This window comes from Lycorma delicatula, chromosome 3 (assembly GCF_047948215.1).
Source record: "Lycorma delicatula isolate Av1 chromosome 3, ASM4794821v1, whole genome shotgun sequence".
Classification (NCBI taxonomy): Eukaryota; Metazoa; Arthropoda; class Insecta; order Hemiptera; family Fulgoridae; genus Lycorma; species Lycorma delicatula.
Window position 1 is genome coordinate 87,639,921 of NC_134457.1, and position 22,217 is coordinate 87,662,137.

The following is a 22,217-nucleotide window of genomic DNA, read 5'->3' on the forward strand; positions in this document are numbered from 1 at the left end:
CATGTAGACTGAAAAAAAATTTACAGAATATTTAGATTTTAAGATCGGCGAAAGTAATTAACCTTATAAATAAACGTTAAACTTTAGTGTAGTAATGATTCAGCCGTCTTGCATAGTTGTTAAGTAATTAACAATTTTTGAGTTTAGAAGAAAATTTATTTGGGAATTATCAGATACTTAAGATGCCTCGCTTTAAAACAACAAACATATTTTACAACAAGTTAATATTTTAAATGTGTATTATATTCCTTTTTTAGTAATAAGAAGAAAATGATATATGTCTAATTAAAATAAGACCTTTGCGGCATATGTAAATTATTAGCACTTTGCGAGTAACATAACCTATACATAAAAACACAAATATTCATTTTTTTATATTTACTGGAAATTAATCGTATTTTAATACCTATACTCACAAAGAGTGTTACGATACTTAATAGACCGACTAAATAATTTCACAGCCAAAGACATTTGTATTTAAATTAAAATAACACACTAAAATAACAACCCCGTTCGGAGGAGACGAAAATATCAGCTGGTCATTTCAACCGTTGCTTGGCAACTGTTGGCAGCAGGTACGTCATGAAGAACCGCGAACTGTAACCTTCAATATTCACACGGAAAACGGAGTAGTGTTATACTTTTGTGGTATTTCTGTATAACGCTTACACTCTAATAATATTTAAACTACTTTTTTGTTCGTATTGTGATAGTTAGAAATAAAGGCCACAGGCGACTACAAAAATAATACGTATTTGAATAGTGACGTCAAATAAGTGACGTTCCAATGGCAATTTTATACCTTCCGCAACATTAAGTGTTACGAAGGTTCTGACAATGAACTTCAGGAAGTTGCTGTGCGACAGTAAGCTCAATTGTTATTTATTTAAATCATAGTAGGGTCAACTTAGAAGAGTTCATTTCAATTCTTTAGTTACCGCCAGTTCATCTTTTTGTCATGAGATCATTATATTTCACAAGAAATATTTACATAGAGTCAACGTACGCTTCCCGTATTTTTATAATCATAAATTGACTATTCATAACATTGGACCTTCAATTACTTTTTTGTTAAGTTCGGATAAAATTAAATTTTATATCACAACTAATTCTTTTATATCTTAATATTGTGTTGTCACTACTACAAACGTACATACGTGTATATATATATATCTTACATAAACATGTATTTAACTGTGATAAGTTAACCCATTCATGTTTGTACGTTTAATACAGAACAGGACTCTGAAAATTTAATTATATAACTACCTTTTAAGAATACTGCATGTATTAAAAATATTTTTAACAAATATATTACAAATCTATTTTCTTTGACAAAATGAAATATCTTTAATCGGTTCCCTTGGAACAATAAATAAATTTGTTGAATGTCTGTAATAGATTTAAAAGAGATAAATCCCAATAACATTTAATTCCCTTATATTCCATCTATTCTGGCTGGCACCGTGCAACCGATAGATGATAATGATAAATGAATTATCTGTAACGTGTAAAAAGAATTCCATGCATGACCGGGACCCAAATCCCGAACCTCCGGATGTAAGGCAGAGACGCTTCGCCGCGGAAGTAGGTAACCTAATTTTTTAGGCGATTTAAAATTTTTATTCCTCAATGTTGATAATTACCAGTGAGTGCGCCAGCTACGAAAGATGACCCTCTGTTTACACCGTAGGAATCGAAAATATCGCTGTAAAATACATACGCGCTATAATCTACAATTATTTCTGTATAAAAGTTTGATTCATTAACCTTAGTTTAAAAATAAACGTGGAAAAGGAAAAATCTTGATTTTTAATTCATGTTTTTGTATGCATGCTATTACCTGCTTGTAGATTGCAATCTCATCGATGAGATCAAATGATATATGAAGTATTAGTATCAGTGGAAAGGATATTGAACCTAGAAATATAGAGAAGTGGTTTATTTCATTCCACCTCTGCAAAGTTTTATTTATTTATGATTTTATATCAGTATGTATTTTAATCAAAAAGATTAAATGACTAAAAGAATAAATGAGAAGGTATTAAGCCTGTACGTCAAATCAAATCCAGGACTGAAAAAATATCAGAGAAAGTACAACTGCTTCGAATTTTATTTTAACCAAATACATTCATTCACGGGAACCGGATGTTTTTGAAGTGGGTTGTACTCGGGCGTTCGTGGTGGGAGGGGCACGTGGCTGGTGTCTGACGCTTCCTTTGTTCATAGCATTTACATTTTAGTCGCTGAGATGGAGCCGTGGACGCTAGACCAACGCCTGTACGCGTATGACAGTTTTGTGCGAAATGACGAATCCGTAACTGCTGTTCAGCGAGATTTCCGCCGTCAGTTTAATATCCATCGTAATGCAAATGCCCCTTCTCGTAACACAATATTGCGATGGGTAAACAACCTTCGAACAAGCGGTTCAATATTGAAGAAAAAACCACCGGGTCCCCGACGAACTGCTAGCACTCCGGAGAACATCGAACGAGTAAGGGAAGCCATTATCAGAAGCCCACGTTGCTCTATTCAGCAGAGCTTCAAATGAGCACAAGTACGGTAAGACTAATTCTGCATGCAGACCTGCATTTCCATCCTTACAAGATAGCCGTCGTGCAGCAGTTAAACGAGCAAGATTTCACGCAGCGATTACAATTTTGTCGACAAATGCTTACCACTTTTGAAGAAAATGAAAATTTGTTATTTTTAATGATTGACGAAGCCCATTTTTATCAGAATGGCTTCTTCAACAAACAGAATTACCGGTATTGGGCAGAAAGCTGATGAGAGACCACATCAGCTTCACGAGAGACCACTTCATAGCCCAAAGGTGACTGTCTGGTGTGCAATAGGAAAGATCGGTGTTATCGGACCATATTTTTTTGAAGAAAATGACGCTGCCGTAACTGTAACAGCTGATCGTTACATTGCGATGTTGAATACGTTTTTCATCCCTGAGTTACGAAACCGGGGAATGCATTTTCAAAATGTGTTATTCCAGCAGGATGGAGCTACAGTGCACACAGCGAGGGCAACGATGGCTGTTCTTCGTAACTTGTTTCCGGGACGGATCGTTTCCAGATTCGGTGACATTCCTTGGCCCCCTCGGTCCCCCGACTTGAGTAGTTGTGATTTTTTTCTGTGGGGGTTTCTGAAATCGCGTGTGCGGCAATAAACCGCGTACATTGGAGGACCTAAAGATCGCAATTCGTCATCACGTCACCCAGATTGATGTAGACATGCTGCAAAGAATTGAGGCCAGTTACCGTGAAAGGCTACAACAATGTATTGCCCAAAATGGACATCACTTGCCGGATATAATTTTTCGTTCATGAGTAAGTAACAAATGCTTTGATTTAACAAGTGTTTCAGTACCAATAAAACTTTTTTAAAGTAAATATTCAATTTTTTATGATTATTTTTAAAACATCCGGTTCCTGTGAATGACCCTGTATAATGTTAACTCAGCCCGGATATTCTAAGTCTGTTGTCGCATAAGTATTACATTAGTATGTAATGCAGATGGGATAATTGTTTATTGTACGCACACGTAATCTATTTACTATTTTACTAACATCAAATTAAGTTAATGGTAAAGAAAGGAGCAGGCCACTTTATCTATAGATTTTTATATTATTAATAAATATAAGTAAAGCTTTATTTAACAGCTAATAGGTTCTAAGCTGTTATTTAACCGTAAATAGGTTCGCAGCTAATGGGGTTCTAGTTCAACCCCACCGGGTTGATCTAGTGGTGTACTCATCATCGCTAATCAGCTGATTTCAAAGTCGAGAGTTTTACCGTTCAAATTTTACTAAAGGCTATTATTTTTACACGGATTTGAATACTAGATTGTGGATACAGGTATTCTTTGGTGATTGGGATTCATTCAATTAACCACACATCTCAGGAACAGTCGACCTGAGACTGTATAAGACTACACTTCATTTACATTTATACATATCATCCTCATTCATCCTCTGAAGTAATACCTTACGGAGGAGGCTAAAAAAAAAGGATTAGGTTTTTTTGTGTTAAAAAAAAGTCAGCCTTGTAAACTGTATGCAAACATACAACTGAAGAGCAATTCGCTTTCCAATTCATTCCAAGTTAGGTTTAAGTTTACTTAATTGGAAAATAGACTAATACAGCAGTACGTAAGGTCTTCCTTTTTAAAATTGCAAGCAGTAGCATTCCCTTATTCGAATCGTAATCAGTTTCGTCTATTTTTTGAGGATTTTTATTGTTTTTAATTCTGAATTTTTAATATTTAGTTTTTTAAACATATACATCGTGTTCGGACGATGTTAATGACAAAGCGTTTTTCGCTATGAAAAAAAAATCTTTTGTGAGAATATTTTTTTTTTATAATGCTTTGTGAAATTAAATTGAAAAAAAAACTTACATAATTATATTGATAAAATGTACTTATTTATGTGAATATTTGCACTGAAGATAAAGATTTAATTTAAAAAATATTCTATTCTATCAATTTTTTAGATATAATTTTTATACGTGGGAATCGTTTATCAGCGCTTGGGAACAATAAATGTAAACACTACTTAGTGTTTACATCAGTAAGTAGTGATGTAACACACTAGTATTATGTGTAGTAGTACCGCCTGTGTGGCTGATACCAAAATCGTTCAGTGACGTTTTGCAGCTAGTAGCGTTTCGCATCGGCACATTTTAGAACTACCCGTGACCTCCAAAGTACGAATACTTCCAAATCGCTCTGTGGTCGTTTCCGGCATTGTACAAAGAAAGCCTTTCAGTCATAATCTTTGTTGGGATCGTCATGTTTTTACAACTTTACATTACTCGTGGGTAAATTATTATCAATAGTAATTGTGTCAATTTTTTCTCTATATTATCAGTATAAAATGATTACGCAAATGTATAATTTGTCTCACGAGAACGTGCAGCAAACCTGAGACTGTACAAGACTACACTTCATTTACATTCATAGATATCATCCTCGGTAAAAAACAAAAGTATAATGATTATAATTTAATTTAATTTAGCGCAATCCATCTGAGAAAAATACTTCTCTTGTAACAAAAATGAAATAAAAATAACTTGCGATACAAAAATTAGAAAATTGTGATAAAAGGATATATTTATCTTAAAAATAAAAATGTTAAGAAAGTACGTTATCGCTACAATAAAAGTTCATCAAGTAAAGCAGAAAAAAGTATTTGTTACCTCGAACGTATTTCTTCAATACCCGATAAGCTGCTGACGGTTGTACTATTGTCATCGTTTCCCTAATTTATTATGATATAGTCAATAATATTTTCACACAAACTGTCGGCTTCCATGCTTTCTCTTCTTAAATTACATATTGAATACAATTTTTCCAAGCATTTGCATATGCTCTATCAAAAATTTTTTTACATCACTTAACTGAAATCTTGCGTTATTGATTCCAATGTAGCCTTTGACTTATGCCCATATCAACTCTATCCGGTTAAAATTGCAGTGGTATGGAGGAAGGCGCAACACGATACAATATTTTGATTTTGCTATTTCATCGACTTGATATTGAATAGATTTTGTTTAAATGATTTTACTATTCTTATAAGTGTTCTACTTTTAAAATGTCTCCCGTGTACGCGATTTTCCTCGATTTTAATGATTCGGCAACTTACGATTTTCGGGTCAAAGCGTTTGGAATTTTTTCAGCTTTCAGATAATGATACGGCTCATTATCCACTACGATGATAGATCCTTCAGCAAAAATTTCGACAATTTTTTTAAACTATTGCATAAAATTGTCACTATTCATTTCATTACAAACTCTTGGGAAGATATTTTTTCTTTTTATTTTTTTGTATTGCTTCAGAGGATGAGATGAATGATTTTTAGCGTGTGTGAAAATGCCATGCATGACCAGGATTCGAACCCGGAACCTCCGGATGAAAGGCCGAGACGCTACCACTCTGCCTTTTATCCGGAGGTCCCGGTTCGAATTCTTGGGAAGATCTGGATTCAAATACCCATAAACTACCATTCAAAAATCCATTTTTACTTCCACAATTTATTTCAATTAATTACTTTCTCATTATCTTGTAAAATCGTTTACTTCCAAAGGAAGTAGTAGTAGTAAACGATTTAGTACTCTCATCGTTTATCTTTTCCAGCCGGAGTTTTCACCCCAGTTGACAAATCTTTCATAAAATCGTCTTTTGCGGTCTATTTTACACATCCATACTTTTCCCGTATATGAACCACATTAACCAAAGTTTCATATAAATGATAAATTTTCTTATCCTCTTCACGAAATCGCTTAATTTCTCTTAAATATCCCTAAGCCGTGAAACAATATCTTCGCGTTCAATCAATAAATAATCACGAAGTTCGTTAGAACTACGACGGTAAGATTCCGCAGAACTGGACGGATGGCGAAGTCAACGAACAACGTTTATTGTTCTAGACATGACTAAAAAATAATCATGAAAACGTTATATTTCAGTTCAGTTAAATTTGTAATAAAGAATACTTTCAAAAAAAATAACTTAAATTTTGTTAGATAACTTTTTTTCCATTTGATGAACCGCGGGACTCGAATATGTCATTTTTTTAAGTTGACTTTACGAATCGCGCCGCTAGATAGCAGTACTTGATAGTACTAGGTAACATACAGAAACTTGGTAATGTACTTGAAATAATAAAATTTTGCAAAATGTGGACCCGCTAGGTGTCGAGATATTTCGAAAAATCGTATTTATGGTCCGAATTGGCTCATATTCAGAATATAAATTAATTACATGAAAAGAAATATTTTTGCGAAAAAGGAAAGAAAGGAAAAGGAGAAAGGGAAAAAGGGTATAGAGGGAAAGAGGTGAAGACGTGATGAGGGAAGGGGTGTTCATATCACCAAATCTGATATGGACACCATAAGTCTTCCTTGTACACCTATTAAATTACATATACATATTTTTAAAAGTATATAAAATTTTATTTCACTAATAACTTCTGACTTTTTTCCATATATTTTTTTATTGCTATTATTAAATTATTATTTATTGTAAAAACGTTTTTACAATCGAGGTTAATAATTTAATTATTAATTAATAATATTAATTAATCAATACATTTAAACTAAAAAAAAAGTTAAAAAAAGAAGATGTCGGATTAGAACCTATTTGTTTTCCCCTTGGAAGATTCAAATATTTCATTAATTAAAATTTTATTTGGCTATAACTCTGGAACCAATGAAAATAAGTACCACATGATATGTCGTTGAAAAGCTCTCAATGAGGGCTTATTACCGCAGTTAAGAGAAAAAGTCCAAAATCCAAATGTTTTTGGATTTTGGCCTTTTTTAGACACTTTTGGTTCAGTCGATTACAATCAAAAGGGGAGATGCAAAACTAGACGTTATAACAGCCCTAAATCCGAAGTTTCAACATCCTACGGCTAATCGTTTTTGAGTTATGCGAGGTACATACGAGTATATGTACGTACAAACAGATGTCACTCCGAAACTAGTGAAAATGGATTCAGGGATGGTCAAAATAGATATTTCCGTTAAAATCTGAAAACCGACATTTTTCGCAATCACAATTCTTCCTTTACTTCGTACAAGGAAATAGTGACGGAATTTTAAAAGATCTTCTCACCAATTTATTTAAAATACAATTAAACGATTTTATTTTACAGGAACAATATTAATCTGTTAATCATATATTACTAATACTAATTAAAAAAATTGAAAAAAAACCTTATCTTTCTACGTTCCCTTTAACGTGTACATTAAAACGTGCTCAAATAATAATTTTCATTAACACATTCGAAATTGTTAATTAATTTGTTGCTATTTTATACATCTAATGTCTTCCATGCATTTAAAATATTCACCTTAACATCATTTCAGGTGTTTATATTTAAAATAACTAATATGATCCTTGACCATGTCTATTTCTTATCTCATAATTATTTGAACCCATTCCTGACGTCAGCTATGCAATGTACGACTATTATCATGTAGCGATCAAAATAAAAGATTTATTCTTTTTACGTCATTCATAAATTAGTAGAGCGAAACAAAATTTCAATAACACGCTAGATATTCTCAGATGATTAAACGCTATTTTTATAATTAAAAATGTGATAATTTTTTTGTTATTATTAATCTTTCTCATAAAGTTAATTAATTTTTTTAAATGATTTATTTAACAACTTTTATTTTTAAATTAAATTAAATTTAAATTAGATTAAATTAAATTTTTAATGCTTATTTATAAAAGTTACATATATATATCAATACAGTAAATTTATCTGAAATCGTACTGAAAGAAGTAAGGAAATTTTTTTTAACCTCGTACCTATTTTTGAAGATGGTAAATTACCTTTTTGTACAACATATAACAATTAAAATTTTGCTAAACGTTATAGGAAGCATTCATTGAGGTGATAGAGAAATGAACTGCGGGAGCTAGCTAGTTACCAGGAAGTAACAAGTCTGGTTGTGACCTTGACTTTCAATATTGACCATTAATTCATATCTGCCTTCCTTCTATCCCCTTGTTACGCCAGAGATAAATTAGTATTATGAGTACACCACTTCACAGTGATTCCTGACTCGTTAGTGACAATCACGCGATGAAATTTATATTAATAATTCTTTTTAAAAAGACTTTACACAATAATAAATTATGTTAACACTTCAGATTTTATACAGACATTTGTAAATATTTGTAATTATACGATTTAATTAGATATGAAATCAATATTTTACAATTTATTTATTTACTTTATAGTTATAATTTAAAAAAGAAGTGTATAAGTTAATTTATTTGATCGTTTTTTTTCGGATCTATTTATTAGTGAATAAATCTTAGGTCCTGAAAACCATTTTTTTTAGTTTATGAATTTTCTATACATTTTAATATGTAATAAAAAAAAAAACAACCCATATTATTATGTTTGGATATCGGTTAGCTATTTGTTATTAGTTAATAACTGTTAATAGCTATTAGCTATTAATATCTATAAATAGCTATTAATAGCTATTAGCTATTAGCTATAGCTGCTAGCTATAACATGAATGTTATCAGTATTACATTAAAAATATTTTCCTTTCTTTTTTTTTTTACTCGTTTCAAATTTCCGTGTTACCTGTGTACTTTGATCGTAGGGGTTTAATTAATAATATTACATGAAAAATTACGGGCTTGAAATTAGAAAACAACTGACGAACTGTTCCGGGTTTATAAATTGATGTGATAATCACAAAATTAACAATTTATTAATAATAATAATGATATATTATAAAATAATATAAATTTGTAAACCATATACTAATTTATATGAGTATAAACTCAAAGAGTAAGTAAATTTTAAGGACATAAAACTGATGGCAGAATCAGCCACCTAAGTAAGTAACCTTGAAGGTCCATCGAATTTCAGAATTCCTTTTTATTTATGTCTATTCATTATTCGATCAACAGACTTCTAGCCCATTATAAAATATATTTTTTCTGTTCAATAATTAACAATAGGTTAACGCCCTGTTACAACCACATTATAATTGTTGAATTTCGTAGCCTGTGAATTGTGTCAAGCTAGGATCGGGATTCAAATCCGGTCAGGATAATCGAATCGATACTAGTTGAATGAGAAGCCAGCACATGCTCTTTTCTCATTTTTTCGGAAATACGTTTTTTCTGTAGACTGTAGAAAAGTGTGGTCACCCTTAAACAAATCTATATGGATCCGGAATCACTTCGTTTTTTAATTATAGCTTGTGAAAAATTTCACCCTGATTTGTGCTCCGAGGATAAAATGAAATTTTTAGAATTTAAATTAAGGGTAAATTTGATGGTTTCAAACTTTAACCAGAAAAAATGAATAAAACAGGTAACAGAACGTATTACATAGATTTTTGATAGAATTGTACTTTTTATAAATTTGGTTGCAGAGTTTTAAAACTAGCAATTTAATTGAGTTATTTTATGTCAAACCTAAAAAAATTACATTTCACACAAATTTATGTATTTTACAATGATTTTGTAAAAGATTATTAGAGATACAGTTCTAGTGATCTGTTTTATTCAATTTTTCAGAGAAAAAACATATGAAATCATTCCATTTACTTCTTAACTTAGGTCCAAGAATTTTCTTTTATCCTTGGAGTAGAAATCAAGATGAAATTTTTCGTAACCCTCACTCGAAAACGAAGCATTTCTGGACCATCCTTCATATAAACGTTTTTCTTCATTTTAACTTGAACATGTCCTCTGTTTTTTCTGTTTAGCCTCCGGAATCACCGTAAGGTGTTACTTCAGAGGATGATATGTATGAATGTAAATGACCTGCAGTCTTGTACAATCTCAGGTCGACCATTCCTGAGATATGTGGTTAATTGAAACCCAACCACCAAACAACCATCCGGAGATCCCAGGTTCGAATCCTGATCAGGCATGGCATTTTCACACACGCTACAAATCATTCATCTCATCCTCTGAAGCAATATGTAACGGCGGTCCCGGAGGTTAAAAAAAAAATCACCAAAGAACACCGGTATCCACAATTTAGTATTCAAAACCGTATAAAAGTAACTGCCTTTACTAGGATTTAAACGTTAGAACTATCGACTTCCAAATCACCTGATTTGCGATGACGAGTTCACCACTAGAACAACCGGGCAAGTTACTCGAACGTGTCATAAAGAAATCTTTCCGTTTCTTTATGTAATACCATTTATAAAAATAAGTGTATGTATATATATATATATGTGTGTGTGTGTGGGTGTGTACTATTTTTCAACCGATTTGAACAAATGAGATATCATTTTGTTTTACAATAAAAGATTCAACATTTTATCTCGTAAAACTAATTCGTTAGAATTAAAAATTACTGAGCTTTTAAGAATTGACAATTTTAATGAATGTCATTCTGGAACTTGTAAAAGTAAAATTATTTTAACTTATTTACTTTTTAGAAGCTGTTGTAGGATACGAGTATACTAAATTTCATTAAAATATGTCAATCTTTCTTAAGATATACATCTTTTTTAAATCTGATTTGGACACCACATGACTTCCTTGTACGCTTATTAAATTAAATATAAACATTTTTAAAAGTACATAAAACTTAATTTCACTAATAACTTCTGATTTTTTTTCTATATATATATTTTTTTTTTTTTATTGTTATTATTGAATATTATTTTTTGTAAAAAAAAATTTTGATGAAGCAAGTCACATGTAAGCAAGTCACTCCCGGAAAACCTGTGCGCGCGCTGGTGTATGTGTGTGTGTGTGTGTGTGTGAGTTGGGTGTCCTCTGCCGTCTTTATTGAATCCATGCTGTTTGTATTAACACTAAAATGCAAATGATTTCCAGCTCTATAAATGACACTCTCATTCCATTCACCATGCAGTTATGTAGTAAACATTATTACTTTCAGAGAAAACAGATTTATGACAGCCTCTAATAACTCAGATGCTTTATGTGTGTCGCTCTCAAAATAATTACTCTACCGGGAGAGGTAGTTTTATGTAGTCTATTAATATACTAAAACAAATTATCATATAAAGTGTTTCACACAATAAACGATGAAGTGTTCCTAATTATGTGAATTTACTGTCAATTAAACATTTAATAGGCATGCAAATGGATTATTTCTATGTGTATTAAATGATTTAATTAATGTTAAATCCGACGTATGTAAGTATGGATTAAGTAATTTTAAAGAGAAATTTTTTTATTAATTTTTATCTATAATATTATTTATGATTTTATTTTAAATAATGTAATACTGAAATATAAAATCATATATTAAATTATTCACATATATTTTTATATAAACAATATCTCTCTTATAATTAGGTAGCCGATAATTACACTTTTGATAAACAGCACGTGGGGAAATTTATTTTCATTTATTTCACGTGTCTAAATATATAAACATTATAATCCTTATTTTTATTAAGCAACTTTGTTTAAATCAACAGTTTTATTTGCATCACGTGTTCTTAGAAATACGGAGAATGTGTCATAAAAAGCTTTGCATCTTACATTTTTTTTGAATAGATTATCAAGCGAATTTAAATTAAAATAAATTATTGGGAAATGTATACTTTACAAATTTATAATTGGAGAACAACTTGGAATGTTTATTGTAATTAATCTTTTCGTAAAATGTAATTGAGCTCACGCGCGCGTTTATGTATATATAAACACACCCTTGGAATCTCTATTGTAATATCTATAAACCGGAAAACACGCTAATATGAAAATTTAGAAAAATATATCGCAAAGAAGTTATTTAATAAAAAAGAGTTTTAAAAAGGAAGTTCTCATTTCACATATTGAGTTTTTCTTTTCATTATTTTTTACTTCCTTGTACGAAGTAAAGAAGTATTGCAATCGCGAAAAATTACGGTTTTCAGATTTCAACGGAAATATCTATTTTGATCAACCCTGAATCCGTTTTGAATAGTTTTAGCGTGACGTTTATACGTACATACGTATGTATCTCACACAATTCAAAAACGATTAGCCGTAGGATGTTAAAAGTTTGGATTTAGGACTGTTGTAACATCTAGTTGTGCACCTCCCCTTTTGATTGCAGTCGACTGGACCAAAAGTATACAAAAAAGCCAAAATCCAAAAATCTAGATTTGACGTTTTCTTAACTGCAGTAATAAGTCCTCATTGAGAGTTTTTCAACGATATATCATAAGTGGTACTTATTTTCATTGGTTCCAGAGTTATAGCCAAATTAAATTTTAATTAATGAAATATTTGGATCTTAGCAGGGGAAGGCATATCGGTTCGAGTCAGACATCTCCTTTTTTTAACTTTTTTTTTTTAAATTTAAATATATTGATTAATTAGTAATAATTAACCTCTGATTGTAAAAAAATGTTTACAATAAATAATAATTCAATAACAATAAAAATAAAAAAAATATCAGAAGTTAATGAAATAAAATTTTATGTACTTTTCATTTAAAAAAAATGTGTATATGTAATTTAATAGGCGTACAAGGAAGTAGTCATGTGTGTCCACATCAGATTTTTTTCTTATGGACCATAGTGTTTTGGTAAGTTTATCTCTACCGTATTTTAAATAAAAATTAAACATAAAAATAGAATAAAATTTAAAAAAATAATATTAAAAACATAAAAAAAAACACTGAAAAATTAAGGATCAATAAGCACTATTTTTGAAGCCGACTTGAAAGAAACATTGAAATTTTAATTAAGAATTTAAATAGTACGCCGTTTTTTGTTAATTTAATTTAAACTGTATTTAAATTATTATGAGATTATACATTTCCTCACTAAATGTAACAAACTCAGTTACAGTTTGACATTTTATCTCAGCTTGGTCAATTGTTCTGTAATAAGATCAAACTAACAATAATTATTCATTCTGTAATTAAATATTAATTACGTTTAACTTTATTTGAATATCTTTATTACTATTACTAACCCTTTGATTGTTGGGGGTCGAATAAACAGCATAATTTTGTACATTTCTGAAATTAGACAATAGCAAAATTCGAACCGTAGTTTAAGTTAAATCCTGCAATAAAACACTGTAATTTCGAGAATATCAGTATATAATGAAATAACTTATTAATTACATCAGATATTTTTCATAAATTTTTTGATATCTACCACAATTCTAATCAAGTATAATCGACGATACTCTTCAGGATGGATTGATTTTTTTTTGTTTTGGTCGATTGTTAATTCAGACATACGCTTTAAAAGATTTTCTGTGGGAGTAGAGCATTAAATATTTTAGTGTACGAAAAGTGCCATGCCTGAATGGGACCTTCGGATGAAAGGGTGAGATAGTACCACTTTGTCGTCAATCTCGGTGAATAAAAAAAGCAATTTGTTACACTAGCCAATACTGAACTTCAGCCGATCACTTTTAATTTTATTATTATTATTACTTTTTGTAGAAAGAAGCCGAATTAATGATTTGTAGGAATGAATCGATCATTAAATCCTTATTAAACCGCCTTGACCGCTGACCGATTGAGAAACAACCTTTTTATTAGTTGGGTTCATCTTATAATGAACTACTGCGTCTTTGTACTACACTCATGTTGGTCACAACATGTTAATAGTGGTTGGCTGTAATCAACAGTACAACCACTCTTTTTAATAAGACATATTGATTCATGTTCTACAACATTATAATCATTTTTATTTTCCCTGAATGCGAGCTAACATATATTATAATACTGTAGTTTGTATTATAAAATTAAAAATAAAAATATAAAAGATTAAAAAACACTTTTAAAAAATATTATAAATCATCAAACCTGTTTTGAATTCATAAAACATACCACAATAATTCAGTCGTGTCTGTTTTTATGAAACCTATTACATTATTATATGTAACACACACACACACACACACACACACACACACACACACACACACACATATATATATATATATATATACAGAATAATAAATGGGGTTTTGTTATATTATTAATGCTTTAATTTGTTTAAAATTATCTAAGTTTTGTGAACATTGAATAATATATAATTTATTAAAAATCTAGAATGATTACTTGCATTTATTAATCAATTATTAAAAAAAATTTGTATACGATAGAGAAATTATAAAATTTATTACACGTAAATAATAATTACTATAACTGATATTTCATTTAAAGCATATATAGTCAGATGCGGAAGAAGAAAACAAAAGAAATTCAAAATAAATATAACAATTCTACTGGCGAAAAATAACTGAAATTTTATCAAATTGTAATATTATATACCCCAGGCCCCCTGGACCTCCGTAGTGTTCATTACCCTCATGGTTGTGAGAATAATACTGATTTATCAGACAAACTTTCGGCTTTTTGTATAATTTACACATACATTGCCTCGCGCAAAAAGTATACAAGTGAAATATAAATAAAAAAATCTGGTGTGGACAGCACATGACTTCCTTGTACACCTTTTTAAATTACATATACACATTTTTTTTAAAATGAAAAGTACATAAAATTTACATACAATCAGAGGTTAATAATTATTAATAAATCAATATTTAAAATTAAAAAAAAGTTAAATAAAAAGGAGATTAGTTAAATAAAAGTTAAATAAAAAGTCTGATTCGAACCAATGTACCTTCCCCTTGCAAGATCCAAATATTAAAGACGTCACGCCGAAACTAGTCAAAATGGATTCAGGGATGGTCAAAATGGAAATTTCCGTTGATATCTGAAAAAAAACCGAGATTTTCGCGATCATAATACATCCTTTATTTCGTACAAGGAAGTAAAAAGGTCAGATATATTCGAAAACACTACGTTTTTGAATTATAACTTGCAAAAAATTTCGCCCTGATTTCTTCTCCAACGGTAAAATGAAATTCTTGGAACTTAAAATACGAAGTAAATTTGATGGTTTCATATTTATTATTTTTTTTTATCTGAAATATGGAACAAAACAGGTCCCAGAACTACATTTCTAGTAATGGTTGAGATAATTATTGTAAAACAATAAAATTATTGTCAATTTGGTATTACAAAATATGTTTTAGGTTTGATGCACATTATTCTTATTAAATTAACAATAAACAAATAAACACTATATGGAATTTAAGTTTGAGAAAATCTATGTAAGTAATGTCGACTGAACACGAAGAAGAGTTTAAGAAATTTAAATTTTATTAAAAAAATCACAGATTGTAAATTTGGCATTTTGATAACGAACGATTTAACGTTCAACGAATTTTAACATTGAAATTATTAAAAGCTTCCGTTCTAAGATTATCAAAGACAAGATCTCTGGTACATCGTGATCGACTTGTTTTTTGATATCTCAATAATCTTAAAGTAAAAAAAGAAATATCACGGTGACAAATATCAATTTGTACAGATATTTAATGTATAGAGTTCTGATATTACGAAATTTTTGTGTTTATAAGTTATAATGTGATAAGTCGGATTATAATCACTACGCCGATCTATGTGGCGGTGGCAGATTTCAGCCTTTCATCGGGGAGTTCGGGTTCGAATTCCGGTCAGGCATGGCAATCTTCATACGTTACGAAATTCCACTTCTACATTCCCAAGTACTTGCTTCTCTGGTGAATTAATGAAATAATTCATCATCACAAAAAAAAGAAATACAGTTTTTGTTTGTAATCGATAAATTAATCATCCTTGGACGTTTAACTTTACTAATTTGTTATTGTTCGTAAAATTACCTATTGTTTAGTTTATCTTTGAACAGACTGAAATTTTCCAAATAAAAAAATATTTCGTTGGCGTAATATAGTCGCACAACATCGACTTACGTGTGCCATATCCGTCACGTAACTATAATTTTTTAATATTTATTCTTTTTCTGAATTAAAACGGTTTTTACTTCTCTTATTTTAATTATTAATTTTGGTTTTGTGATGCTGTTCTAATCAAGGTTTTACTACAGTTTCCCTTGTTTATTTTAAACAAATTTAGGTCAGTTCCTTTGGAATTATCCGTGCCATAGAATCCGTGGCACAGATAATACAAATCTGTGCGTTCGTGACGAGTTTTATAAAATGTGCACTTATCTACTTACCATAACAAAATATTTATTTATTTTTTGGCAACAATATGCCGATCAGCCTCTTATTTTTTTTTCTTTTTGTAAAGATGAATACATTAGTATTAATAGAAAGTATAAGTTAATAGGTTCTTCAATTCAGTTCGGTAACTGTGATCTCAGAAACGTAGAACTTTGGCTCGTTACCAAATTAATGTAAATATTGATCACTATGGCGTATTCTGCTAGTACACAATATTAATAGTAAAGAAATATTTATTTTTTATTTCATTCACTATTTGCTTATTTTTATCCTAACTATATTTTTCTTGAAATCTATTGGAAATGTGTATTCTTTACAACCGGATACGATTTTTTTTCTAAATTCTTATTTTTGTTTACTAACAAAACTAGTGATATTAATGGCTTATTCTTTAGTTGAGTTTGTTCTTTCCTTTTAATTCCAGTTCTTGTGTAAAAATTAAATTAATGAAAATTTCTATACTTACCAAATGTTACGTAAATGTCTAGAATTTATAGCTGTAAAAACAGAAATCTTCAATGATTTACTTTTTGTAACTTTATTATACTGATTTCTTCTTATTTGTGTTTTTAGAGAATTCGTAATTTTTAAAAAATGATCTCTTAATACTTGTACTTAACTTAAGATTTAAGGTTTCAGCTATATTTTCCGTTTTTTTTTTGACATAACTGAAAAGTTCCATTGTGTTTTTCGGTTTCTTTGGTCATAGGCCTCTTGTCTTTTCGACTATTTCGTCAATTAAAGTTCAGTGAATCTCTTATGCGATATCCAACTCGAAGGTATATTTCACATTGGTTATAGACAAGGAGGTGGGGGGACACGATTACTTTTCAAATTAGATGCCGAGTGAGAAATATAATAGCGTTAATTTCTGGATCAAACAAAAGCTTAAAAAAATTACAAATTGTAATTTACATAAAAAAACTAATTACGGCATTAACTTTAAACTTAACGTCTCCGAAACAGGTTGACGTTGAAAACTGAAATTTAGTAGAATGACTTTTTCTTATGGGACATTGATTCTGTTAAATTTTTGAAAAAAGTCGTTGACGGAGTGAAAAGTTACGGAGATTGATGAGTTCACATCTTTTTAAAATTTCCGAATAATGTAATTTTTTTTTGAAAATATCTGGAAAAAATTCTTTATTTAAAAAAAAACAAAACATTCTTTTCCTCAAATATTTCAAATCATTGTTGTTTCAGTTTTATTGTGATTTAGTTAAATGTGTGTGTAAAATGTATTTTAGTGATTTGGAAATCTAACTTTTATGGATTTTTCAAAAGGAATGGTTTTTTCAAAACTAAATTCAGTTAAATTTCATATTTCCGAATTTTGAGAATTTGGTAGATATTTTCTGTAATAAATATATGGACCCTGACTCTATTATAAAAAAAAGGAACGGAAGGGATGGGGGGGATGGGATGGGGTGATGAAAAGGTCTTTTATGGTAGTTTAATAAAATCAGACAAATCTTTTTTCTGTTCTTATTTATTGTCTCTTCGATAAAAATAGTTTGGAAAAAATGTTTTTAGAAAACAATTTACTTTCCTAAATATTTATAAAATGCAAATTTTAATAGGAGTTGGTTTTTAATAATTCAATTGTAGTTTAATAATTACTTTTTGATTTAAAATACGATTAATGGATGCAACTAAAGTCTTATAGAATATTTCAAAAGAAGTGAAGAGGGTCACAAATTTCTTTATTGCTTACATTTCCGAATTTTAACACATAACTTGAAATTTGGTAATATGATTTCTATATATGAGACACTGACGCCAGTAAATGATTAAATAATTTTTTGAATCTTTTTTACGATGTGGGGAGATTTCCCCATAAAGTCGGATAATTTATGCAACTCGTTATCGCTTTTTAAATTACTTTTGATTCATAGGCATTGTTACGTTCATTCGTATTTTACATATGTTATATAAAACGTTCATTTATTGACTTTTTTCTTCTTTTAATATATAAATAATAGTAAAATAGAATAGTTAATTCTTGCCTTTATTTTACAGATACCTATCCTTTTCTAAGGTATTCATACCTAAAATATTTTTAAAATAATTTTTTTTTTAAAAAGCGAAATGGAATGGTAACCGTGGTTAAGTAATTTATCATTAAATATAATACTCGCATTAATAATGTCAATTTGCAATCGTCCACTCGCAAAACACTGATATCAATGCTTTGTGCAGGATGGTTATAATGTCTAAACAGTAGAAAGCAATCTATTATGTCAGTACATTATTACACATGATTAACCTTAATAAGCGAATGATTGAAAAATTACCATCAGCCAATTAATCATCAATTTGTCTAATAGTATTTTTACTGCTATCTCCCGATCGGATCGTTTAATGCCTCAGACAGAATTCTGAACTTTACTAATTTATACATTTTTTATGGCAATCTATAAATAACTAACTAAAATATAATGGAGTGCGGAAACGATTGATTCAGTCCTATGTTCCACTGATTCTAGATAATCGATAACAAAATAAATAAATACACTGTCTATGCAAAAATGTCGGTCTGAAACGGTAGAAAATGAAACGCAGAACCGCTTAACATTATCACCGTGCTTTTATCTGTACTTATACAATCAAATGTTATTTTTATACATCTATGAAAGATGTAAATTAATGAGGAACGGGGTCTGATTTTGTAGCGTGACAAAAAATTCCATCGAATAATGTTGGTGGTTGTAAAACTCAATATAAAAAAAAGTCCCTCCTTGTACAAGATATCGGCTCTCACTAAAATCACTCGCTTTTTGTAAGAGGTCAGTTTTCTTGTAATCTTTTTTTTTCGGTTCTAGGGAGGAGTAATCTTTACCCTCCTCATACCATAAAATAGGGAATTCAAACAACAAATATCGGTTGAACTGAACGATCCCCTCGTAAAAACATATCATCGGCCGACCCTTTAAATATTGGGCGAAATCATTATGGTTTATTTGAGAAAAAAAGCGGTAGGAATTCGTACAAAGATCTTCATATATTAAGGTTTTCATTCGTTTATAAAATAATATTTAAATTTTTAGGGCTATTTACTTTGCGAAGTACATTTTATTAAAGATGTTCCAAAAAAAAAGAAATACTGTATTTATATTTCTGAAATAGAAAAATTTCTATATTCGTCCATTAATATTTGGACAAAATATTACGTACACTCTACTTATTGTTATATTACATACACTTCATTTTTCTTAAAAAAATTTGTTCTATCTTTTTTTTACAGACATCAGACATAAAAATATAAAATGGTAGATGTTCTCAGTTTGATAAGGTTGTCTGTGTCAATTATTATTATTTTACTTGTTCAAGTTTACTCTTCATCAAATAAACTGATTTTGATGATTCATTTTTTTTTTTTTTTTGGAGCAAGTTCCACGGATGATCTCATTTTATATATTTTCTAATTAAGTAATAACCAATTATTGATCAACAAAATTAATAAAAGAGTAAATTAAACATAAACAATTTGAAAATATCTTTCATTTTTAATTTTCATTGTTTAATAGTAAATTGTTATAAAATAAAAGATATAAAAAATATTTTTCGAAAAAAGTAAAATAATTTTGTTTGAGAATTCAGGATAAAAAATTAATAAATAGTAAAGACTCTTGAAGACTAAGTGAAGACTCCTTTCAATTACTATTATTCTTTTTCAATCCTTTAGTTATTCTTATCAAGAGGCAGGTTTCTGACTTAGTTCGTTTTCTACGAATGTTAAATTTTTGGACGGGGAGCACTTTCTTAGGCCTGTTTTAAAAATTTCAACATTTTAATTAAGAATAAAATTTAAAAATGTAAATTAAGAGAAACTAATAAAAAACTTTAAAAATGCACTAAAAATATTTTTTTTTTTAATGGGCAAAGAATTCCATAACTCTGGCTACAGATGGCTTCGTCTGTCTCTTAACAGATTAATATTTCTGCAGAAAATTGAGTGAAACAAAGTATAGATATGCAAGTAAAGAATTATGTAAAAAAATTATTCTACTCTTTCAGTAAAAGTTTAAGAAATAAAATACAAGGCGATTGTATCTCCACAAACCATTGACCGATTGTAACCAAAGTTAAATGTCATTAATGGCCCATGTAAAAAGTCTAATTACATACAAAAGTTTTAAAATTTGATTAATCCACTCAGAATATCAAGCAAAACGACACAAAAAATAGGATTATTATCCCCCACCCCTGAATAAAATTGCTCAGATGCATAACTGAAGTGACGAACTAATGTAATCATCTAATTAGTACAAGAATGAGACTAAATCTAGAAATGACAAAAGGGGTTTTTGATCCCACCCTTTTATGTTGATTTGACCAACAAATAGATCATACACACGGGAAAGCATCTTATTTACTTATGAGGTAGGTATTGAACTATGAGAAAGAATTTACCTACCCTTTGAACAAAATTTTGAGATACAGAATCTGTAATATCTGTATTCCACCTGATGATGTAAAGCAAAAAAATCTGATGTGGACACCATATGACTTCCTTGAACGCGTATTAAGTTATATATACACATTTTATTTAAATGAAAAGTACATAAAATTTTATTTCATTAATAACTTCTGTTATTCATATATATATATATTTTTATTGTTATTGTTGAATTATTATTTATTGTAAATATTTTTACAACCAGATGTTAATAGTTATTAATAAATCAATATATTTAAATTAAAAAAAAAAAGTTAAAAAAAGGAAGATGAAGTCTGATTCAAACCAACGTGCCTTCCCCTAAGATCCAAATGTTTCACTAATTAAAATTTTATTTGGCTGTAACTCTGGAACCAATTAAAATAAGTACCATTTATTGTTGAAAAGCTCTCAATGACGGCTTAATACTGCAGTTTAGAAAAAGTTTAAAATTCAAATTGTTTTGGATTTTGGGCGTTTGTTGGGCACTTTTGGTTTAGTCGATTGCAATGAAAAGAAGAGGTGCACAACTAGATTTTACAACAGTCCTAAATCCAAAATTTCAACATCCTACGGCTAATCGTTTTTGAGTTATATGAGATATATACGTATGTACGTACAGACGTCACGTCGAAACTAGTCAAAATGGATTCACGGATGGTCAAAATGGATATTTCCGTTGAAATCTGAAAACCGAAATTTTTCGCGATCACAGTACTTCCTTTATTTCGTTATTGGAAGTCAGAACTGCCAACATACATACATACATATATAAATATGTAGTTCAACATTCTTCCCGACATTTTCATTATTAAAACTGTGTGTTTTGATTACAGCGGATCATAAAACGTCAAGATCTGCAAAAACCGCAACATGTAAAATTTGGCTCGATTAGTGTACTTTCCCTCATAAGATACTATAGTGTTATAAAATATAACTAGACAACAAGGAAAATAAAAATGCATTTTCAATTCTGTAAATTTCAATGTTTTTTAAGTTAGCCGAATTAATGGTTAGTAAGTTGATAGTATAGCTGCGACTTGAAAAATTGAAAAAAATTGGAAAATTGTAATAAGTATATTTTTTTTACATTTTAATGGATATTATTTTTGCAATCCGGTTTTATTAAAATTTGTTTTTTTTTAATTTTACGAAATAAGTTTCGTATTTAACAAAGAAGAGTCATTTTTATACTTTTTCAGACAATT

The 22,217-nt window shown here is 29.6% G+C and overlaps 1 protein-coding gene and 1 long non-coding RNA gene across 3 annotated transcripts in view; one reads left to right on the plus strand and one right to left on the minus strand.

Annotated features, from left to right (window-relative positions):
- Positions 1–22,217, minus strand: part of LOC142321776 (phospholipid phosphatase 3-like) — a 296,863-nt gene that overhangs the window by 19,424 nt on the left and 255,222 nt on the right. Inside the window, exon 1 of one of the 2 annotated variants that reach the window (XM_075360154.1) lies at positions 417–610. The exons of the other annotated variant lie outside the window; for it this stretch is intronic. Coding sequence (XP_075216269.1) covers positions 417–471 — 55 coding nt within the window. The 5' untranslated portion in view covers positions 472–610. Of the gene's footprint in view, positions 1–416; positions 611–22,217 lie in introns of those variants that run through there. 2 annotated transcript variants of the gene reach the window in all.
- LOC142321777 (uncharacterized) overlaps positions 1–22,217 on the plus strand; it is a 117,217-nt gene that overhangs the window by 17,555 nt on the left and 77,445 nt on the right. The window lies entirely within an intron of this gene.